The 16,296-nt window shown below is 39.6% G+C and overlaps 1 protein-coding gene across 2 annotated transcripts in view; it reads right to left on the bottom strand.

Moving 5' to 3' along the window:
• Positions 1-16,296, bottom strand: part of LOC145339469 (acylamino-acid-releasing enzyme-like) — a 62,272-nt gene that overhangs the window by 25,406 nt on the left and 20,570 nt on the right. The window contains exons 6-12 of one of the 2 annotated variants that reach the window (XM_080183941.1): positions 14,733-14,899; positions 14,108-14,245; positions 10,643-10,734; positions 8,164-8,204; positions 7,621-7,742; positions 4,378-4,438; positions 1,886-1,983 (exon numbers count right to left, since the gene is read on the bottom strand). In XM_080183941.1, the coding sequence (XP_080040067.1) occupies positions 1,886-1,983; positions 4,378-4,438; positions 7,621-7,742; positions 8,164-8,204; positions 10,643-10,734; positions 14,108-14,245; positions 14,733-14,899 (719 nt within the window). The remainder of the gene's footprint in view (positions 1-1,885; positions 1,984-4,377; positions 4,439-7,620; positions 7,743-8,163; positions 8,205-10,642; positions 10,735-14,107; positions 14,246-14,732; positions 14,900-16,296) is intronic. The other variant, XM_080183948.1, reaches the window with a different exon arrangement.

Below are 16,296 nucleotides of genomic sequence, written 5' to 3'. Positions count from 1 at the left end.
GCAGGACAAATCCAACCTAGCAAATCACTGCCCCATCAGTCTAGTCCCAATCTTAAGTAAAGTGATGGAAGGAATCCATCAACCAATGCTTTCAAGTGGCACTTGCTTAGTAATAAATTGTGCATTGACACACAGTTTGGGTTCTGCCAGTGTCACTCAGCTCCTGACCTCACCATTACCTTGGTTCAAACATGGACAAAAGTGTTGAACTTCGGAGGTGAGGTGAGGTGATATCAAGGCAGCATTTCACCAAGTGTGTCATCAAGCAGCCCTTACAAAACTGGAGTCAATGGGAATCTAGTTGAAAATTCTCTGCTGATTAGAGTCATAATGAGCACTAAGGAAGATGGCTGTGGTTGTTAAAGATCAAACATCTCAGTTCTTGGACATCACTTCAAGAGTTCCTCAGGGCAGTGTCTTGGGCCCAACCATCTTCAACTGCTTCATCAATGACGTTTTTTCCATCATAAGGTCAGATGTGCGGATGTTTGTTGATCATTGCACAATGTTCAGCATCAGTTGCAACTCCTCAGACAATGAAGCAGTCCATATTCAAATACTGAAGACCTGGACAATATCCAGGCTTGGGCTGACAAGTGGCAAGTAACATTCACACCACACAAGTGTCAGGCAATGACTATCTCCAAGAAGAGATAATCTAACCATCGCCTCTTGACTTCAATGGTACTACCATTGCTGAAATGCCGCTATCAACACCTTGGGGATTACCATTGAACATTGAAACATGATAGGACAAGCCATTTAAATGAAATGGCCATAAGAGCAGGTCAGAGGCTAGGAATCCTGCAGTGAGTAACATCTCCTGACCACAAAGCCTGTACACCATCTACAATGCATAAATCAGGAGTGTGATGGAATATCTTCCACTTGCCTAGATGAGAGCAGCTCCAACAACAGTCAAGAAGGTTGACATCATCCATGATAAAGCAGCCTGCTTTATTGGCACCTTATCCACAAACATTCACTCCTTCCACCATGGACATACAGTGGCAACATGTGTAGCATCAACAAGATGCAGTGCAGGAACTCACCAAGACTCCTCATACAGCACCTTCCAAACCCATGACCACCTAGGTGGACAAAGGCAGCAGGCACATGGCATTACCACCTTCTCTTCCAAACCACTCACGATCCTGATGTGGAAATATATCGTCGTTTATTCAATGTCAGGAACTCCTAAAAGTATGTGGTTGTACCTACATCCCATGGACCACTGCAATCGACGAAGGCAGTTCACCACCATCTTCTCAAGGGCAATTTGGGATGGGCAATAAATGCTGGTCTAGCCAGTGATGCCCACGTCCCATGTAAAAAAAAATGGTTGCCGGAGAGGGGATGGACTGGGCTCCTAGTGAATAGGGATTGTAGCGAGCATAGGAAAAAATTACTTCAGTCTTCTCAATGTTTTGCTGGAAGAGATTTCTGTTCATCCAGTACTAAATGTTAGATTGACATGCTGCTAATTTAGCAATAGTGGAGGAGTTGACAGAGGTGTTGGTGAATTAAAGCTGGGTGTTGTCAATGATGTATGGAAACTGACCCTGTGCTTTCAGATCATATCACCAATAACAATTGCTCAAACATTTTTCACTTTAAGTGTATTTTTAGTGCAAGATTTGTTAATACACTTGGGCACATTATTTAATTCTCTCTCTGTATTATACTGCTTATTTATGTAATATTCCTCGTTTTTTTGGATCTACTTCAAAAATTGCCATATGTGGAGCAGTATCTGGAACCTTCTGGTCTGCATTACTGAGTACCACAATAAGCAGGGCCTTTATCCTCTACATTAAAGCAGGACTGCCACTGTTTATAATTACAAACATGACTCTGCGGTCCCTTTCCACTGGGTCCTAGTTACCTTTCTGCTTCTCTGTGGTGTATCAATCACGATCCTTTTGCTATCGCTTGCCCAACAGTTCAGTGCCAGCTCTGAGCAGTAAATGCCAGTAAATCCATCTGAAACATATCACTGGCTATTATTATTCAAACATTATAACTCCCGTCAATTTGATCTCATATGCTACAGTTCCCAATGTGAATATTTCCTCTATGTAACATATTTATGGATTTTTTTCTTCATAAATGGGTTTGGCACTTTGTTACATGCAGTATGCAGAGGAATTCTTCCCTCTGAGGAGGACAGTTTCCATGTACAACATTCTGGATATTGTTGTCTCTGACAATGGGCCACAATTCACTAAGTGTTTTCAATCCTTTGTAGCATCATATGGGTTTGTCCATCACGCAAGTTTGCTAAGGTACCCTCAGGCCAAGGAGAGGGTACCATCAAAGGCCACCTCTTTAAAATAAAACAAAGATTTTGAGTTAGCCCTCCTCATCTCTCAGAATAGTTTCACCCATGCAAGTTTTAGGTGGACTGCAAGCTAAAAACCCAACTTCCTTCTCTTCCTCACAAACTAACGCCAAATGATACATCAGAGAATCACAACTACACCCAACAGAAGGAAGAAGATTATAGAGTCGGTCAAGCCGTGGTTTCAGTGGTGAATTTTCCAATCAATCTGTGGTGATAGTGACATGGAATACTACCTGGAACCTTCTGCTCTGCTCTGTGCCACAACGAACAGGGTCGTTCTCTTCTACACTAAAACAGGGTCATTATCCTCTACATTAAAGCAGGACCTCCTCTTTCTGCAATTAGAAACATGACTCTTAGATCCTTTCCATTGGGTTCCAGTTACCTTTCTGCTTCTCCAAGCTTGATCTTACTCACTGGGAGAGGGGAAAATAAATTGTGTGTGCCAGATACTTCAACTGCTCTTACATTTCCCAGAGCATTTGAAATACAGGTGTGCTTAAGGAGAAATTAAATAGATGTATTATTAGAGATATATTTATGGAGAAGTTAATTAAATATATGAGGGTGAACAGAAATCGAGGGCAATGTTGATAGGGTTAAATGAGGAAGGATGGCTGGAGTGGAGCACAAATACCAACATTGACTGGCTGGACCAACTAGCCTTTTCTTTGCTGTATATTCTATATATCATTGTGGTTCATCATAAAGGAGCTCTCCATCAAGAATACTAAAAACACTAGGATATTAAAGTGGAAATGAGGGAAAAACACAGTAACTTGTATCTAGCAGGAAAAAAGGACATGTTTGTTGTCATGTGCAAGCCCAGAGAAAATAGAATTAGGGGCCATAGATACAAAGTAGCCACTAATAAGTCCAATGGGTACAGAGAGTAATTTATCCAGGCAGTGGTTCAAATGTGAAATTCACTACCTCAAAAATTTAAAGGGAATCTGCATAAAGACATGAGAGAAAGGAATAAAATTAGATGATTTGTGTTGTGTTTGTCTCAAAGCGGGCTGGTGGGTTTGTACAATCTGAATAACTCAATAGTTTCACCCATGCAAGTTTTAGATGGACTGCAAGCTAAAAACCCAACTTCCTTCTCTTCCACACAAACTAACACCAAATGATACATCAGAGAATCACAACTACACCCAATAACTAACCAGAACCAGCCTTGATCGTTCAGGCGGTCGAGGAGTCTACTGATTAGTCAAATCCTTCTTCAGTTTTACAAGAAAAAGACACGTCAGTTGCAGTTAGCATTGGAGACTGATATGCAAGGAAAGACTTGGGTTTCAATCCAGCTCAAGCTTATATGGTTAGTCATTTATTCAAGTAAACTCAAATGCTAGAAGTTACATACATGTAGATAGATTTTTTTTCTGAAAATAAAATCTTGGAATACAGTTTGCAAGTAATTTCAGCCATGATACGCTGAACCATAGCAATCGTGTGGGAAAAGGTAACTCTGGATCAATGGTTCCCAAAACTCCCACCAGTGGGATTTCTCTCGTGCCATATCTGTTGCTTAGGAATTGATTGTCGTGATTTGTCTACAACTTCATTATCATTGATGTGGAGTTGCCAGCATTGGACTGGGTAGACTCAGTAAGTAGTCTTACGACACCAAGTTAAAGTCTAACAGGTTATTTAGTAATACGAGCTTTCAGAGTGCTGCTCCTTCACCTGATGAAGGAGCAGCGCTCCGAATGCTTATGCTACCAAATAACCTGTTAGACTTTAACCTGATATTGAGAAACTACTTACTGTGCCATTATCATTATATATGGTGACTAGCCGGATGGACAACTTGGTCTTTTCTTGCATAGAAAGCCCTTCTTCTAAATAGTTTCAGCACTACCAGTTCAACAGTAAGAAGTCAGATTCAAGGCTTTTGCAAGTACTGAAGGGCATCAACTTGGTGCCTATAGAACAACATTCAAGTCAAGCTTATAACGTCTTCTTTAAGGTGAAAAGATGATTACAACTTTTCAAAATTAAAAAAAGGTTGGCTTCTCATTACTCACCCACTGTCGGATTATCCACGATCTTCACCACAGTCGATATTACATTTTTGTCCAAGTTATACTGAAAAAGAAAATACATGGTCCATTCCAGGGAAGAAAGCTTCTTCCTTAACAATTTTGAGCGTAGCTGCCACACCAGATGGACTCCAGCACCAGCTCATCACCACATTCTCTAGGGCAATTCAGAAAGGGCAACAAATACTGGCCTTGCCAGTAACACATGCATACCAGGAATGCGTAAAATAAAATATCAGTTCTTGCAGAAGCCCTTCAATGTATCTATAATATAGTTGAATTAATCCCAATCACGTAGGAATTGGGTGAATGTCATCAGGACAGTTTTAATATCAACAAATCAGGAACCCATTTCAAATATTTTCTTCTCCTATCTTGAGAAATCAAAGCAGTTAGAAAAAACCATTGTAAGTGTCTGAAATACTTCTACTGGTGGGATCAAGTTCAACCCAATTAATTGGAGATCAACAAATATGTCAAAGTGACAACAGAAGATATGACATTTTGACTGGAAATTTGACTTTGTGTTAAAAATTGACACACAATCAAAAATACACTGGCAGAGATGAAAGCCTTTAGCTCACTTGAAATTGGTCCTCTGGCCTCATATACTTAATGCTAATGAATTATGGACACCAGATTTGTGTGATCCGATGCAGTTCAGTTGGGGCCCTGCAAAATTCACTGGCAGCAATATAGTGCTAGCCTCCAAGTAAATTATTGGAGGAAGGATTATTATTAGAGGATGGAGATGGGAGTGGTCACAAGTCTCCACTGGCAGAAACTGTAATAATGTAGAATTGGGAGAAGCATTCTTTTCTACTTCTTGGATTAAGCCCTTTCTCACCCCTCTCCTTGTTAACTATTTGGGATATTTTCCACGTTGTAGGCACTAAATAGGTTGTTGATTTTCATAATTATTTTAATTATTGAAAGTTCAACCTATAATGAAGAGCCACAGGAAGCTGCATGGCTCATAATTCTTGTGGCTGAATTTAACAGTAAAAGCTCTGAGTTTGTAAAATTCTCCAATATAGTGTTTTGACTGATTATTATTTGCATCCATCTGTCTCAGGAGATGATGGAATGTACCCAGAGTGTATTTCACTTTGGTATTCCCAGAATTAGAGAGGTAACGTTAATAACATAACTGGGAGGAGGAGTAGGCAATTTAACCCCGAGAGCCTGCTCCGTCATTCAATACAATCATGGCTGACCTCATCTCAGCCTCATCTCCACCTTCCTGCCTGTTCCCTGTAACCCTTCAACCCACTACTAATTAAAACTCTACCTATCTCCTTCTTAAATTTGTTTAGTGCTCCAGTGTCCATTGCACTCCAGGGTGGAGACTTGCACAGGTTTATGATCCTTTAAGAAAAGTAATTGATCCTCATTTCTGTTTCAAACCTGCCACCCTTTAGCCTAAAACTATAGCCTCATTCGAGAATGTCCAACAAGAAAAATATCTGCTCTATGTCTAATCTTTCAATTCCATTTGTAATCTTATATACATCAATTAAATTTCCCCTCGTCCTTCTAAACTCCAGCAAGTAGAGGTCTAAACTGTTCAATCTCTCTTCATAAGGTAAGTTCTATCTTCCTACTTCTATAGTCTATTCCATTAGCAATGAATACAAAAATTCCATTTGCTTTCCTTATTACATGTTGTATCTGCATACTAACTCTCTGCAATGCATGAAGACACTCAGATACCACAGCACTGAACCATTTTGTAGTTTGTCTTCATTTAGGTAATAATTTGTCTTTTTACACCTCCGATAAAAATGGGTAATCTCACATTTATCCATGTTAAATACCATCTGTCAAATTTTGGCCCGCTCATCTAACCTATCCATATCCATTTGTAAATTTCTTATTTCCTTATTGCAACTTGCTGTCGCACCTACTTCAGTGTCATCTGTAAATTTGGATATAGTACATGCTATCCCTGTATCCAAGTCATTAACATAGATTGTAAATTGTTGGGCCTGAGAACTGAACCCTGTGGAACCCATTAGTTATATCTTGTCAAACCTCTGCTTTCTGTTGGTTAGCCAAATCTCTATCCAAGCTAACATGTTACTCCCAACACTATGGGATCTTACTTTGTGCATTAACCTTTTATGCAGCACCTTATCAAATGCGTTCTGGAAGTCCAGATACATTACACCTACAGGACTCCTGTTATCCATTTTGCTTGTTACATCTTTGAAGAATTCCAGCAAATGAGTCAAACATGATTTACTCTTCATAAAACCATGTTGATTTTGATGGATTGCATTTTTACTTTCCAAATGTCCCTTTACTACTTCCTTAATAATGGATTCCAACAATTTTCTAATGATAGATGTTAAACTAACAGGTCTATAGTTTCCTACTTGCTGTCTTTCTCTCCTTCTGAATAGGGCCATTATATTAGTCTTTTTCCAATCCATTTGAATTTCCCAGAATCCAAGGAATTTTTGGAATATTATAACTAATTCCTCCACTATCTTTATTGTCACTTCCTTCAAGACCCTAGGATGCAAGTCATTAGGCCATGGGGACTTGTCTATCTTTAATTCCAATAGATTGCTCAGCACATTTTCACTTAGTGATGGCAATTGTTTTAAGTTCCTCGTTTTCAACAACTGCTGCATTACCTCTCGCTATTGGGATGGTTCTAATGTCCTCCATTGAGGCAAAATATATATATTTTAAGCATTTATGGATATGGATGTCACTGGCTAGGCCAGCATTGATTGCCCATCCCTAGTTACCCTTCAGAACATGGTGGTGACTTGCCTTCTTGGACTGCTGCAGTCCCTGAGATTTAGAAACACCTTGGAGGTGTTTAGAACATAAGAACATAAGAAATAGGAGCAGGAGTAGGCCATCTAGCCCTTTGAGCCTGCCCCGCCATTCAATAAGATCATGGCTGATCTCGAAGTGCTGGTGTTCCCAGGTATCTGCTGCTCTTGTCCTTCTATACAGTAGTGGTGTTTGTGGGTTTGGATTTAGAGTCATTACTTTGTTCCCCATTATTAACTCCCCAGTCTTGTCCTCTAAGGGACCAGCAATGACTTTAGCCACTCTCTCCCTTTTTATGTACTTAAAGAATCTTTTCCTATCTGTCTTTATATTTTGCTAGGTTTCTTTCATAAGACAGCCAGATGCTTTCTGATATTTTAGAGAACTGTAGATTTATTCATTCACAATAATCTTGGACGCATTGAAGAAGATACTAACCAAGGACAGGCTGTGACACTGATGATGGGTGCTAACATCACCACTTTCCAGGTAGATGACATGACGGTGGTCAGGACTAAGGCGTGGGGAACGGACAGAATTTAATCCTGAAGAAATCTGCACTGTAAAAAGTAAAGCCAGCAATTTCAGAATATGTTCACAATCAGAATTACAATTCATTATGTCCCCCCAACCAACCTAATTTGCCAGGGATAAATATATTTGGGAGGCAGGGGGCATGGACTGGAATTAGCATTTGAAATTGAGCCATACAGATTACTGAAAATCAGTAAATAAATTTTGCTGAAACATACTTGGAAATGAGGTGCCTTTGGACCACTCAGTATTAGAACTGAATTACAAAGGGATTCATGGGTAACTGATATAAATTACACAGTATGTACATAGAGGTGAACAAGCTAAACTGGGCCTATTTGGAGTCCTGAAACACTTTTATATGCTGGTAATTGCAATAACACTGCCAAATTTTTCCACAGTTATCTGGACACAAATTGCACAATCTGGCTGAGAATTATCACTTACGACATTCGATCCCCATTCGGTTGACATGGTACAGTGCTGATCTGACATGGAAACAGAAGTGCATGAGATCATTAGACAAAATGTAAAATCAAGTGGACGCATCACTAATTAAAAAACTAGAAATAGCAACGTAAATCTTCAATTCTTTGCACCACTGAATTTGCACCCTCAGGTTGTGGTGCAAGACGGAAACCCCTTGTGTGTAGTCTCTTACACGAGGGGTTTCCATCTTGCACCAAGACTAGGCTGTTCTCAGTAAGAAGTCTGAGAACACCAGGTTTAAGTCCAACCGATTTATTTGATAGTAAACTCAAGCTTTCGGGGTTTGTCCCTTCGTCAGGTGAATGGAGAGTTCTGGCCTCAGACAGAGCATATAACAGCACAGACAGTCTGCGCTGTTATATGCTCTGTCAGAGGCCAGAACTCTCCATTCACCTGATGAAAGCTTGTGAGTTTACTATCAAATAAATCGGTTGGACTTAAACCTGGCGTTCTCAGACTTCTTACTGAGAACAGCCTAGTCATGATGCAAGATGGAAACCCCTCATGTGTAAGAGACTGTCTGTGCTGTTACATGCTATGTCTGAGGCCAAAACTCTCCATTCACCTGACGAAGGGACAAACCCCAAAAGCTTGTGAGTTTACTATCAAATAAATCTGTTGGACTTAAACCTGGTGTTCTCAGACTTCTTACTGTGTTTACCCCAGTCCAACGCTGGCATCTCCACATCATGACTACTACAGGCTGTTCTTGCCATGGCTTTTATAGAACAGCATTGGTAGATTCCGAGAAGGTGGCTGATTGTCTATTCTTTTGGTCAGAAAATGGTACAGGCTAAAGTAAAAAGCAGAGGATGAAATACCATTCAGCTTTATTTGTGCTCTTGTATTTCCCTTTGGGCATAAAATGGTGCACGGGATGATAAAGATGAAAGACTTGCACCTGTTCATAACTTTTAGGCAAGATCAGAGCTAATTTTGGTAATTATCAGAGATATTAAAGGACCAGTTTTCTGTCTCTAGGCAACATTGAGAAAGTGCTTCTTGGAGGATTCCGTTTCATTACCCACAGTTCTGCTGCTGTGTTTTTATTGAGTCTGTCAAGAAATCAAGAGGACAGATATCAACACTAGTGAATTAACCACTATTCCATTTCAGGTACTTGATGTCAGCATCAAGAACGCCAGATCAGATATAGCACAGCCATATGCAAGGTAAAGCTTTCTCTAATACAAAAACAAAATACTGCAGTCTTTGGAAATTTTAAATAACAGAAAATGACAAATAATCTGCAAGTCTGGCTGCATCTGTTGAGAAAGGAAGTCATCATACTGAAAGGTTAAATCTGTTCCTTTCTCTACAGTTACTATCAGGCCTGATTGATCATTTACAGCATTTTCTGTTTTTATTTTGTTATTATCCTCTTCTCTGTCTTACCAACATATTTCCACCTAGATCTTCGATAAGTTTCCCTCCAATGATCTGTTACCTTTTCAGTTTCCAAGCCTGGCACCATGGTATTTTAATTTATTCTGACTATACATTCAGCTTTGTAATTTTGTTGGGTAACAATTATTGACTGAAAGCTAACTACTCTCCATTCTCCTAAATTTGCTCAGGAGTAAATTACTAAAATAGATAACAGTATTGTCAGATAGGCCCAATATTCATGTTTTCTTTTTGTTTATTAATTGTTTGTTCAACAGGAAACATGCAAATGTATCCTGAATGTAGCTAATTTGTACTTTCCATTAACTTGCTATAATTTTGTAGGGAGTGTTTCAGAGTTGAGTGAGGAAAATACGAGGTAGACACTGGTCAAGTCAGAATTTACCGCTCTGTCTGCCATGGGAATCAGAGAGGGTGAGAGGCAGACAACGGAAAGATCCGTTGACCTTGAGTGGAATTTTAGTTTCCAGATAAGCAAGGCCGTAAAATCCCACCCAACGCATGGAAAGAATTTGAACTATATTGTATTTTCAGTACTGCCAAATTTGAACAACTATGGAATGTAAATTTATATATTTTCTTATGAATAAAGTGCAATTTTAGAAAAAAAATGTTTTTATTCCTTTCTCAGTTTGTTCCATCATCCAATAAAATTGATGATAATTAAAGGTAAACCGCTGGTTGGAATTCAGAATGATGGCACTGTCACTACCAGTTTGATTAGCTTGGGAGAATTATCACATGGAAAGAACTTAACCCATAAAAATCAGATGCCCTGGTGAATATTTATCCCTCAACCAACATACTAAAAGAATGATCATTATCTCATTGATGCTTGTGAGACCTTGATGCGTGCAAGTTGACTACTACGTTCCTACATTACAACAACAACCACATTTTAAAAGTATTACTTTGGCTTAAAGTGCATTGGGACATCCTGAGATCATGAAAGGCACTATGGAAATACAAATATTTTCTAAAGCGTTTAGTGTTCACTGAACTGCATTAAAGACACCATTCAGTGACTTACTTCCGGTTGGTGCAGTATTTGAGACCCAGTCGCCAAGGCATATGCCACCAGCCAACAAATATGATGCCAGTGTCCTTAGGGGCCCAGATTGCCTGGAAAACACATCAATATGCAGATCTGCTTATGTTGCCCATATCCTTTGACACCCAGAAAGTGTATATTTGCAGCTTTCAAATCTTTTTGTATATAAAGCAACACTTATTTATTGGAACCATATTCAGTTTTTGGCCTCAAGTATTCTGGAAGCCAGTATGGGAACTTGGTGCAGTAGAACTGGCACTAATTCAAATGCCACACTCCTATTATTAACCTCTTGCTACAAATAGCTTTATAGCAATATCTGCTCAGAAAGCTTCCTATAGTCTCTTGCCCATACATAAAAGAATTCAATAACAGATGCACAATGTAGGGTAGAGTTTTCACTTTGTACACAATTGGGAATCTGGGCACAAGTTGTGCTATTTTCCAGAAATGTTTTTGCTGAAATTGCCACACATTTGAGTACTGCCAAATGTAAATAAAAGTTTCATAAACTATCAATCAGGCTGTGTTTTAAAACTTAATTTCTTTGCACTAAAAAATATTCTTGGATCTAATATTGCACAGCTGACATGGGTTTAATCACAAAAACAGTCAGCATTTTTAATCAGCGTTTAGGGTTTTAAGGAAATTTTAAGAAAATTTCTGATTTTAAAGAAATAAAAATGACACTAAGAAATGATACAGAATCATTTATGGTTTCATTGGAAACCTACAGTCAGTTTTTCAGCTGAGTTGCTCAGTAATTCCTAACTGCCAATAAAGGGAAGTAGCCAAATCCCATGCTAGCGTCTGTCACTGCCTTTGCTATTTTGTTTTATACTTTGTAATTACAGGCAGTCAGGAAACAGTCATTTGCAACTCCCTGCCTAGAGCTTCTCTTCTGGAAAGGTGGCAGCGATCCTCTACTGATGTCAGAAACAAAACTTTATGTCACAAATGAAATTGCTACAGACAATATCAGCTGGTAGGTTGCCTGTAGCCAGCAGTTTTACAGCATGAAGCACAATAGTTTTCAGAATCACAGGATCGTAGAATCCTACAGTGCAGAAGGAGGCCAATTGGCCCATCGAGTCTGCATTGATTATAATCCCACCCAGGCCCTATCCCCACAGCTCCATGTATTTACCCTAGCTAGTCCTCCTGACACTAAGGGACAATTTAGCATGGCCAATCCACCCAACTTGCACATCGTTGGACTCGCCACTACACTTTATAAGGATGTGGAGGCATTGGAGAGAGCAGAAGAGACTTACAAAAGTGGTTCTCAATGATGAGAAACTTCTGTTGTAAAGATGAATTAGAGGAGTTGAGACTTATTTCCTTGGAGAAAAGAAAACTGAGGGAAAATTTGATAAAATATTCTAAATCATGCGGGGCCTTGACAGAGCAGACAGGAGAAAATGGTTCCCACTCATGAAAAGCTCAAGAATAGGAAGGCACAAATTGAAAATATTTGGTAAAAGAAGCACAAGCAATATGAGGAAAACTCTTCACACAGTGAGTGGTCAGCGTCTGGAATGCACTGCCTGACAGTGTGGTGGAGGCAGGTTCAATTGAGACATTCAAGATGGAATTAAATGATTATCTAAAAAATGATAAGGATTACAGGGAGGAGTCAGAAAAATGGCATGAGATAAAATGCTCATTTGGAGAACTGATGTAGGTATTATGGGCTGAATAGCCTTCTTCTGCACTGTAATAAATCTGTAATTATATTGTGATTTAAGTGCCTGCTACACTCAAAACATACATTATAGGCAATGTGTTTACATTATATGATATAATATTATGACCTAATAGTACCTGCTCCTACTTTCCAGTTACTAGAACTTATTGATTACCTGCTCACAATTTTTCAAACTTAATTTTGAAAAATGCATCATGCTGTTATTCCTCCTAATGGAGAAATTGAACTCAATAAAAGATTTTGGTTGGAAAATATCTGGAATTTGACATGATTGACTTAAAGATTGAAAAGTAGTTATAAAAAACATAATTTTGAAACAATTATAAATTTCTAACCAGGAATAAAGAAGATTCGTGAATCCTGTCCATTTCCTGTCTCATATAAGTAAGATATAATATGTTACATGCTTAGAGGAGACCTGCACTTGAATCATGGACACTCAGGTTTGTCACAGATGCAGAGTTGATGTCTGACGCAGCACTGACTGAAGTGGCGTTGTGTAATTGATGCTTTATATTTCAGCAGCTTTTCCTGATGTAATGCAGAACAGCATTGCCAGATATTCTGGAAATGTCTGTAGTTTCTCAATTGGAATCTAGGGTAAGCAGCCTCTGGTTTCTATTAAATAAGATAGGCACATCCATCAACAGCAAGAGGCAACAACACCTTTCCTAGGTTGACAGTTGACAATAGAAGTGTCTAAGACAACAAGGGGCACAGATATATCTTTATGTAAGACTTACCATTATGGAGAAATTCATTGTTTAGTTCATTATAAACATTATCACAGATAAAATATGAAGTTAAATTTGACCCTACATGTAGTGTACCAATGGTGAAGGAATACAAGCTAATACGAACATGGCATCTTCTTGTTACATTTTTCCTACTTAAATTACATCTTCAAAATGTTAATGGTGGTATCTGAACTCTGATCTGCTCCTAAGAATAAAGGGAACAGTAAACAGTCTGGTGCAAAATCACCATCTTGCATTGCCGCTGTCATATCAATTCCTGCTCAGTTTAGAGTCAAATGTTCTCACCATTGAAAATAACCAACATTCCTCCAGATACTGAGAACGGTGAAAAGTCAGAAGCCACAGAAGTTTTACTAATTAGATCAAATTGTAATTTTCTACTTCAGTTACACGGTATTTTTTATAATCAGTATAAGGATTTTGTTCCTGTTTCAATGGCTGTTTCTGGCTCTTCATGCAGTGAGATTTTCTGGTCTGGCTGAAGGCACACCCCTGCCACGGCGTTCTTAGTGGTATAGGGTGCAGTCAAATGGGAAATCCCATTGGTAGAGATGGGACCAGAAGATTCCATCACCAGTGAACTGCGCTGTCTCCCTCTGCGAGTAGGCCAGAGGATCCCTGTCTATTTTCTATTGCCGTGCCTCATGTCATTCACTCAAGAGAGAAGGATGCAAACATGCACCAATATAGTTGTAGGCTGGCTAACTCGAGGATATTCCAGTTTATTATCTTGGCTACTAATGTTGCAACTTTTCCCTCTACCCTAGTTTAGTGACAGAGGACAAAACCTCCACTTAGGGATACCAGTGAATGTACAGTAGGGATCAGAAAACACGTAAAAGAATATTATCAGGTTGTTCCACAGCCTATTCAAGCTCTTAACATATCTTACCACAAAAGGTCATAGTTCTGATTTATGACATTTACACTAGAAGCCGCATAAAAAAGAGATGTGAACAACTGAAGATTTACACCAACCTGTCCAGGGGAAATGTGTTCAGGAATCCCCTGCAGAATAAAGATGTCACCACTCTCAATATCCATTACACACAGTACTGGGGTGTTCTTGTTCACCAGCGATTCCCCCCAGTCCTCCCAATACAAAAACTGATCCTCCTGCAAGTTAAGATCATAGAATAAAGATCATTTGGCCACATAAGAATGCACCACATTTCATGTGTCTTACTCTGCACACTACCTGAACAGTTAAAGCAGCTCTCCAGCATTTGATTAGATCATCAGGCAAATTACCCTATTGTTCCCTCTCCTTCCTGATGATCAGAAGCTCACAAGCTTATGCATTATGACAGTAATTCCCTGACATTTTTCTTATGGAGAACAAGAGATTGCCACAACGGCAGAGCTAGCTCAGTATTTACAGTTGTTGTAAAAATCAATGACCAAAACAAAGTTAGAAAGCTGCAGGTGCTTCATGTTATCTTGTAATTAGTTAGCCAATATTGAATGAGAGATTGAAGATTGTTCAGGGAACATAGCTCCCATTTGTCCCTGAGCTATCAAACAGCAAGCAGTCTTGTGGAATGAGAAAATTTGGTCTAATGTTTTTCTCGAGGCATGTCTATAAATAATAACAGTACTGTACTTGCGCAGGTTTCTGACATTTTTCGGCTTTATTGCTGTTGCAATTCTTCTCTTCAGCACTGAGCTCTGGTTTAGTTTGGAAGAAGGATTCTGCCTTGGGCCTTTTCTTTTCAGCAACGTACAGAATATGGGTCTCAGAGTGAGACCATGCAAGACAACCAAACTGTTCTAGATAATGAGAGCGGAAGGAAAGATAACAAGAAAAATCAAATAGTGGTTAAATCTCGCAAAGAAGAAAGCACACGTCAATCTTAAAATTGCAGTAAAAATAAATTTTACATGACCTCAAGAAAAAAAAGATATTCCCTCATTAAAAATGTAACCAAACCTTCTATCAATTGTCATTAAAAACATGAATAAGATAATTAAAACAGCCAATGGATACTATAATATACAGACCACAGCACAATTTCTTACATAACAAGATTCTTATATTATTTGGGATGTGCAAATTAGATATTGCTGAAAAAATATCATAAGAATACCAAATTTCAAAGGGAGCAAGAATTTAGTCTGCATGAAAAGAGAATGCTGATTGTTTGTCAAGTGGACTCTGATTGTAGAGAAGTTGCCTTGGAGAATACAACAGGGAACAGTTAACTGTCAAGCTTTTGTTCAAATTCAAATCAGGCAAGTTAGAACATAAGAACATAAGAAATAGCAGGAGTAGGCCATCTGGCCCTTCGAGCCTGCCCCGCCATTCAATAAGATCATGGCTGATCTGTCGTGGCTCAGTTCCACATTCCCGCCCTCTCCCCATAACCCTTAATCCCCTCTCTTATCAAAAACCCATCAACCCGCGTCTTAAAAATATTTAGCGAGGTAGCCTCCACCACTTCAACGGGCAGAGAATTCCAGAGATTCACCACCCTTTGAGTGAAGAAGTTCCTCCTCAACTCCGTTCTAAACTGCCCCCCCTTTATCTTGAGGCTGTGCCCCCTAGTTCTACTGTCCTTTCTGAGCGGGAAGAGTCTCTCCACCTCTATCCTATCCATCCCATTCATCATCTTATACGTCTCAATGAGATCTCCCCTCATTCTTCTAAACTCTAATGAGTACAAGCCTAGTTTATTCAGCCTTTCCTCATAGCTCAACCCCCTCAACTCCGGAATCAGCCTAGTAAACCTCCTCTGCACTCCCTCCAAAGCCAAAATATCCTTGCGTAAGTACGGCGCCCAGAACTGCACACAGTACTCTAGCTGCGGCCTCACCAATGCCCTATACAGCTGCAGCAAGACCTCCCTACTTTTATATTCAATCCCCCTCGCTATGAAGGCCAGCATCCCATTTGCCTTCCTGACCACCTGCTGCACCTGCAAGCTGGGCTTTTGCGACTCATGCACAAGGACCCCGAGGTCCCTCTGCACCGTCGCCTGCTGCAGTTTTTCTCCACGTAAGTAATAATCCTTCCTACCATTATTCCTACCAAAGTGGACCACCTCGCACTTGCCAACATTAAATTCCATTTGCCAGTTCCTGGCCCATTCGCCCAGCCTATCTAGATCCTTCTGTAGACTCTCCACACCCTCCGCACAATTTGCCGTTCCACCAATCTTGGTGTCATT

The sequence above is a fragment of the Carcharhinus amblyrhynchos genome, chromosome 3 (assembly GCF_965287045.1).
Source record: "Carcharhinus amblyrhynchos chromosome 3, sCarAmb.v2.hapA, whole genome shotgun sequence".
NCBI classification, from domain to species: domain Eukaryota; kingdom Metazoa; phylum Chordata; class Chondrichthyes; order Carcharhiniformes; family Carcharhinidae; genus Carcharhinus; species Carcharhinus amblyrhynchos.
The sequence above is the reverse complement of the archived record's forward strand: the minus strand, read 5'-3'. Positions and strand labels throughout refer to the sequence as shown.